This window comes from Mandrillus leucophaeus, unplaced genomic scaffold (assembly GCF_000951045.1).
Source record: "Mandrillus leucophaeus isolate KB7577 unplaced genomic scaffold, Mleu.le_1.0 Scaffold55, whole genome shotgun sequence".
NCBI lineage: Eukaryota > Metazoa > Chordata > Mammalia > Primates > Cercopithecidae > Mandrillus > Mandrillus leucophaeus.
In genome coordinates, this window is record NW_012105919.1 from 2,614,906 (window position 1) to 2,622,438 (window position 7,533).

Consider the following 7,533-nt stretch of genomic DNA (forward strand, 5'->3'; position numbering starts at 1 on the left):
CCCGTCTCGGCCTCCCAAAGTGCTGGGATTACAGGCTTGAGCCACCGCACCCGGCCTCTTTATTTTTTGTAGAGACCGGGTCTCACCATGTTACCCAGGCTAACTAAGGCTCTTTCTAAGTGCCTGTGATGACCAAGTACAATGCCATGTTGACCGTGCTTTGTCCAGCCTTCTGTGGGGCAGCCTCCACCCCCACCCAAGATCCTCAGCCGTCAGGGACCAACCCAGGTTCACAGTTCCTGGTTCTTTGACACTGGCGTGCTAGATATGGTAGAGGCTGCTGGGTGTCCCCCTTGAACACCCTGCCCCAGGGCAGATCACTGTAGCTCGGTTTCCCAGAGCCCTGACTGGCCTTGGTCCACTGCTGCTTGGAGGCAGAGCTGGCCATGACCCTGAGCAAAGCACAGGCCCCTCCCCCTTGTCCCTTCAGTGTGTGCTGGCTGTGTTCCCCGTCATCTGGGAAGACAGCCACATTCTCCCAGCACTTGCTTCACATCTTGCAACATAAGATAGTAGTTGCTAACATGGCGCCCTTCATCCCTGGGTGCTGTCTAGCCGTATACCAGGCAGGGGCAGCCTCACCCAGCTCACATCAGCGAGACCTTGGGGCCTCTGTTTTGGACCCTGATGTTTGACTTCCTCCTGGGAATCTGATCATTATTCCAAGCTTTCTGCCCTCGGGTCTTTTTTGTTGTTTGGTTTTTTGTTTTGTTTTTGAGAGATGGAGGCTTGCTCTGTCGCCTAGGCTGGAGTAGAGTGGCATGATCTCGGCTCACTGCAACCTCAGCCTCCCGGGTTCAAGCAGCTCTCCTGCCTCAGTTTCCCAAGTAGCTGGGACTACAGGCGTGCACTACCACACCCAGCTAATTTTTGTATTTTTTAGTAGAGGCTGGATTTCACTATATGTTGGCCAGGTTGGTCTCGAACTCCTGACCTCAGGTGATCTGCCTGCCTCGGCCTCCCAAAGTGCTGGAATTACAGGCCTGAACCACTGCACCTGGCCTGTTGTTTGTTTTTGAGATGAGGTCTTACTCTGTTGTCCAGGCTTGAGTGCAGGGTTGCAGTTTTGGCTTACTGTAGCCTCGACTTCCCAGACTCAGACAGTCCTCTCACCTCAGCCTCCTGAGTAGCTGGGACTACAAGCACATGCCACCATGCCCAGCTAGTTTTTGTATTTTTAGTGGAGATGGGGGGCGGGGGGTCTCACTCTGCCACCCGGGCTGCCCTTGGGTCTTTTATAATCACATCTCCTCTTCCTTACAGGCTGCAGCCTTGGATATAGCCATGATTAAAATGGTCGCCCCATCCATGGCCTCCCGAGTGATTGATCGTGCGATTCAGGTGAGCACAGACTAGACAGTTGGCTTATTTGAACCATCAATACCAGATGCCAAACTCCCCTGTCTTCAGCCGCCCAGCCTCCCGTAGACCCTGGCAGACACCCTGTGTCACCCACTCACCATGCATGCGACTTTCCTTTTCCTCTTCAGAATGACCCAGCAAGGTGCGGGGTGTCATCCTGCCCCAATTTTTAATGTGAGGAAACAAGCACAGAAAAGTAAAGTGACTTGTCCAGGTCACTGAGCTTGCAAGTAGCTGACCTCAAATTCACATGAACTTGGGTTTTCATAAGCCCGGAGCCCAGGCTCTTTACCATGCAGGGAGGCCGCCGCCTCAGATCCTAACCCCCGGCCCCAACATGGGGCAGAAGGCACCTGCAGAGTGGACCTGGGGAGTCTGGAGGCTGTGGGATGGCAGGTGTGGCCCCACGGAAGCCCTATGGAATATTAGTGATTGTATCACATAGGTGCCACGGGGGAAGTCTGGGAAGATGGTTGTTATGGCCCATCAAAAGCAGGCTATCATTCCTGGGGCCCTCAGAGACAAGTGCTCACCCAGGGCCGCCTCCCTCCACCCTGTGTCTGCCAGGCCTTCGGAGCGGCGGGCCTGAGCAGCGACTACCCACTGGCTCAGTTCTTCACCTGGGCCCGAGCCCTGCGCTTTGCCGACGGCCCTGACGAGGTGCACCGGGCCACGGTGGCCAAGCTAGAGCTGAAGCACCGCATTTAGAGGCTTGGGGCTGCAGGAGCCCAGTGTCCTGGCTGGACCAGCCGTGCTCAGATCTGTCACTGATGTGCCTTGAAAGATCCAGTGTGTGTGGCTCCTGCACCCTGCTCAGCAGCTCTGTCCCAGGACAGTCAGGGTGCACTCAAGCTTTCTGGTTCTCCACACAAGACATCTCTGCAAGAAGCCTAAAGTCTGTTTCAGGCCAGGAGGAGGGGATTTGCTGAGGGCCAAGGGGGTTCCAGGACAGAGTCTGGAAAGCTGGTCTTCAGGCTCTCAGTCCCGGGCTGGGCAGGCACGGTCACTTCACTTCAGCCTCTCAGTCCCTCTCTCTGCCTGTGGGGATCTGGACACATTTTGGGAGGCCTCCCGAAGGCTGTGGGACGTGCTTGCTCTGGCAGCTGCAGGGTTCCTGTCTGGCCTCCCTGGTGAGCAGAGGGGTGGCCACGATGGGCAGCGGCCTGGAGACCCAGGGCCTGGGCGCCTGGGAAAATGGAATGCAACCCACATTGTAAAGCCACTGGCATCTGATTATGTCCATTTGAACACACAGCACAGAACACTCATTTAAATGTTGTTTTGGAAAGGGGTTTTGGGATCACAAAAGAATAAGAAAACACATCTCAGAGGCTTTGTGGACTTTCTGTGTCATACAAAGAGAATCGAGTGGAGAGGTTCCCTTCGTGCCTCCTCCCGCCTGTGTTTCCTTGAGGTCCAAGCTGCCATCTCAGTCTCATACATGCTGGGAGCGCAGAGGCCACGGGTCCGATAACTCCCGAGTTGGCTGCCTTCCCTCACTATGTAGCCCAGGGCCCTGTACTCATATACACTTCACCCAGGAGCTGGCATGTGAGGCCCCTGCAGCCTCCACCTGCTCCATAGTCAGAATCATATCTGATGGAACAGGAGGTGGTGGCGCTTTCGCCATTACACTTTGGAGTGCAATCTCTCTTCTCTGAGGAAAGTGGAAACGCTCACTCACTTGTGGTCTGAGCTCCTTGAGAAACCCGGCGATATGCAAAGATGAGCCAGGGGCAGTGAGGACCCAGCCTACTGGTCTTATAACTCGTGGTGGTGTAGCCAAAACCTGTCACAGGTTAGACCAGACGGGCAGGGACCATCCCCCCGGCTGCCACATTGCTGAGGTGACCCTGTGGGAACCACCTTCCCTGAGAATGGCCAGTCAGGACTGCGCCCCTACACTATCGGCACCACGAGGGGCCCGTGAATGGCTCCTCAGACCCATGTGCGCGGGGGTGTGGGGAAGCAGGTCCCCCTTCACCACACTTGAGAAACTGCTTGTTACTCAAGGAAGTTAAACCCCAAACAAATGCCTGTCACAACGCCTGCCACACTGGCCTCCTGACCAGTGTGGCAGGAGCACAGCAGCTGAGTGCTCCCTTAGGCTCCAGGAGGAGGGGTTTTCTTCAAAAAAAGGAAGTGGTCATGGCCTGGCCTGTCTCGTGGGCCTAAGAATGTTTTTCATGGCCTCTGAGGTTAACCTTGCCTGTTCAGTAACACAGCTGCAGAGAGGAAAATGGGAGTCAGGCTGTGGGCACCCCCACATCTCCCTCAGATCCTCTGCCTTGAGGGCTGGAGGCCCTGGGGACCCTGGGAATGCTGCCTGCAGACAGGCAGGTCCCTGCAGGCCCTCCACCTTTGCTAGATGATTCTGCCCACCACTGTTGAGGGAGCCCCAGCTCTGGGCCCAGCACGAGTCCAAGCCTTGGGGGAATGTGCAAGTAAACAAATCAGGCCAACTGCTGGCCCTTGGGGTTTGCATCTCAAGTAGGGGATGGTGGTTAGTGCCCCGGAGGCCTGGGCATGTGATGGGGCAAGCACTGCTGGGGTTGGAGGCTGAGGGGAGGACTCTCTCCAGAAGAGGTGTCTCAGCCAAACCTGCCTGACAAGAAGAAAGGGCAGGCTGGGTGCCGCGGGTCACACACATAATGTCAACACTTTGGGAGGCCAGATGGCATCTGGATGCCAAGACCTGTGCTCGCCAGGGCCTAATTTCAGATACTGTCAGATCATTCCACAACAATCCTACAGAGGCTGCAAAGAGACAATTCCAGGCAACTTGTCTGGACAGGTCCCCTTCAAGACGGCAGCTGGGAGTGACACCGAAAGAACAGGCTCCAGCGATCTCTGCTGCATGTCCCCATTGTAAGTCCCCTGGGGTTGTCTGTCACCACCCAGGGCTTCAGAGTTCCCCAGGAATGCCTTGGGTGTGCCAGAGCTGTCACTCAGAGACCGCTCTGGTTGGTATTTCTGCTACCTTCCCTGCTGTGACATGGGTGCAGATTTCTCCCCTTCGTCCATTTTACCAAAATGGATGTGCGTTGGGACAGGTGAGTCCCGGACTCCAGCGGCCTGGGCCCACATCTGCAAGTAACCTGGGACAGGGTTTCTTTTAATCAAGTTGACTGAATGGAGAAATGGCCCAGGGGATTTTCTATCCTATCAGCGTTAGACGGATGACACAATGGTGAAGAGCTGTCAGAGGTAAAGGTAGACACTAAAGTGGTAGGAACAGGTTTTTATTTATTTTTCTGAAACAGAATCTCACTCTGTTGTCCAGGCTGATGTGCATCGGTGCCATCTTGGCTCACTGCAACCTCCACTTCCTAGGTTTAAGCAATTCTCCTGCCTCAGCCTTCCAAGTAGCTGGGATTACAAGCATGCGCCACCATGCTTGGCTAATTTTTGTATTTTTAGTAGAGATAGGATTTTGCCAGGTTGACCAGGCTTATATTGAACTCCAAACTTAAGTGATCTGCCTGCCTCAACCTCCCAAAGTGCTGGGATTACAGGCATGAGCCACTGCACCCAGCAGGGACAGGTTTTAATCAGTCATAAGTCATTGCCATAGGGAGCAGGGCCCAGTGGGAACTGAGCTCCACTTGGATTTGTGCGTAGGTGATGGGAGGGGTGGTGTTTGGGAGGGGGGCTCAAGAGTCAGGAAGGGGAACTATGGAGAGCAGGAAGGAGCGTCGTTGGCGTGACACCCGTCTGGGTTTGCTAACTGGCTCTTCGGGTTAGGCTCCTGCCCTCCCTCGGAGGCTCAGGGACAGGGTTCATCTTCTAATGTTGCTGGAACAAACAGTAACTTCTTTCAGCAGCTTTGGGCTTTCTCAGGCAGGTATGGGCATCCCAGGGATGTGGTCTTGAGCTGTTGGACACCATGTAACTGTTAAGTCTTTTCATGAGAGTATGGGGATGTGGACTTAAGCATTTGTGTTGAAAGTCTGCAGTTTTTCTAGGCCAAGTTTGAGGTCTAGTGGAGATGGGAGCTCAGAGGGAGGCTGGCAAGAGTGTGGTCAAGGAGAGAATTTTTGTCAGGACTGTGGCTCTGGATTCAAGTGGCCCAAATTCAAATGGGTTTATTTTTATTTATTTATTTATTTTTATTTTTATTTTTTTCTGAGACGGAGTCTCGCTCTGTCGCCCAAGCTGGAGTGCAGTGGCCGGATCTCAGCTCACTGCAAGCTCCGCCTCCTGGGTTTATGCCATTCTCCTGCCTCAGCCTCCCGAGTAGCTGGGACTACAGGCGCCCACCACCTCGCCCGGCTAATTTTTTGTATTTTTTAGTAGAGACGGGGTTTCACCATGTTAGCCAGGATGGTCTCGATCTCCTGACCTCGTGATCCGCCCGTCTCAGCCTCCCAAAGTGCTGGGATTACAGGCTTGAGCCACTGCGCCCGGCCTCAAATGGGTTTAAATCCTGGCTCTGTGACAGAGTAGCTGGGCAACCTTGGGAAATGTTCCTTCATCTTAGAGACTTAGATCTCTTGTTTTATTTATTTATTTAATTTTTTTTTAGAGACAGAGGTCTCACCATGTTGGTCAGGCTGGTCTCAAACTCCTGAGCTCAAGCAATCCTCCTACCTTAGCCTCCCAAAGTGCTGGAATTACACCACACCTGGCCAGATTTCTCATTTGAAAAATGAATAGACCAGTCCTTGCCTCCCAGAATCACCTGAGGATTAAATAGGATGATGCGTGGCTTACCATAAGCCACAGCACACACCAGCTGTTCCTGTGTGGCTGGAGTCAGGAGCAGGACCGGCTAAAGAGGAGGTCTCGGCTATGCTCACACTGGGGTGCAAGCATGTGGGGCCTCATCTGGGCTGAGGACCAGCCTGGACCAGCTAAGATGCCATGCTTCTCACACTTAACTAGCAAAGGAATGCCACTGAGATCAGGTTAAAATGCAGAGTGTGGTGTGGTGGGCCTGCTTTCCTAACACACTTGCAGGTCATGCTCCTTGTTTTGGGACCCACTTTGAGAAGCGAGGGTAAGAAAGGCTTGACTTCCCTAACCTGATACCCAGGGGAGGGAGAATGAGCGACACCACCTGGCTGGAATCATAAGAGCTACTGAGTATTTAGTACATACCAGATGCTAAGAACTATCTGTATATTATTATTATTTTGAGACAGAGTCTCACTCTGTCATGTAGGCTGGAGTGCAGTACTATGATCTCAGCTCACTGCAGCCTCTGCCTCCCGAGTTCAAGTGATTTTCTGTCTCAGCTTCCTGAGTAGCTGGGAGTACAGGCGTGCACCACCACGCCCGGCTAATTTTTGTAATTTCAGTTGCGACGGTTTCACCACGTTGGCCAGGCTGGTCTTGAACTCCTGACCTCAGGTGATTGACCCGCCTCAGCCTCCTAAAGTGCTGGGATTACAGGCATGAGCCACTGTGCCCGGCTGGTTATTTTGAACTCTCTAACAATTGGCAGATCCTTTTATTCTGCCCCTGCTAGAGATGAGGAGACAGGGGTTCAAAGGAGTTGCACAACTTGCCTAAGATCACACAGCTTGTCACTGAATTCAAACCTAAATTCAGAAGATCCTGGAGCTCTTTCTACTCCATGGCATAGATTGTTAAGATCACCTCCTGAGAGGTACTGGCCTCCTCGCCTAGGAAAGGAGGAAGATGATGAGGCTCACGTCACCAAGGAGAGCATGCTGTGCCCTCAAGAAGCGCATGAGCTTCTAGATACTTCCAGAATAATTTCCGGGATGCCCCCCCCGACTGCCTCTTAGGGGGTCAGGCTCCACCCGGGGGTGTCTGTCCTGTGCCCTTGGCTGCATGTGGGGTGTCGAGCCAGCTGTGTGTCCGAGAGAGAGAGAGAAAGAGAGAGAGAGAGAGAGAGAGAGAGAGAACATATGCAAACAAAAAGGGCAGAGCTGGGGCTCAGGGCTGACCACATTTTTCCTCCTACCTGTGAGGGCAGATGTCTTACTGTGTTTTGTTTTGTTTTGTTTTGTTTTGTTTTGTTTTGTTTTTGAGACAGAGTTTTGCTCTTGTTGCCCAGGCTGGAGTGCAGTGGTGTTATCTTGGCTCACCGCAACCTCCACCTCTCGGGTTCAAGTGATTCTCCTTCCTCAGCCTCCCAAGTAGCTGGGATTGCAGGCATGCACCACTACGCCTGGCTAATTTTGTATTTTTAGTAGAGACGGG

At 53.3% G+C, this 7,533-nt stretch overlaps 1 protein-coding gene across 1 annotated transcript in view; it reads left to right on the forward strand.

Moving 5' to 3' along the window:
- Window positions 1-2,697, forward strand: part of ACAD10 (acyl-CoA dehydrogenase family, member 10) — an 80,850-nt gene extending 78,153 nt beyond the window's left edge. The window contains exons 20-21 of the mRNA XM_011997887.1: window positions 1,264-1,341; window positions 1,930-2,697. Of these exons, the coding sequence (XP_011853277.1) occupies window positions 1,264-1,341; window positions 1,930-2,070 (219 nt within the window). The 3' untranslated portion in view covers window positions 2,071-2,697. The remainder of the gene's footprint in view (window positions 1-1,263; window positions 1,342-1,929) is intronic.
- The last annotated feature ends 4,836 nt before the right edge of the window (window positions 2,698-7,533 follow it).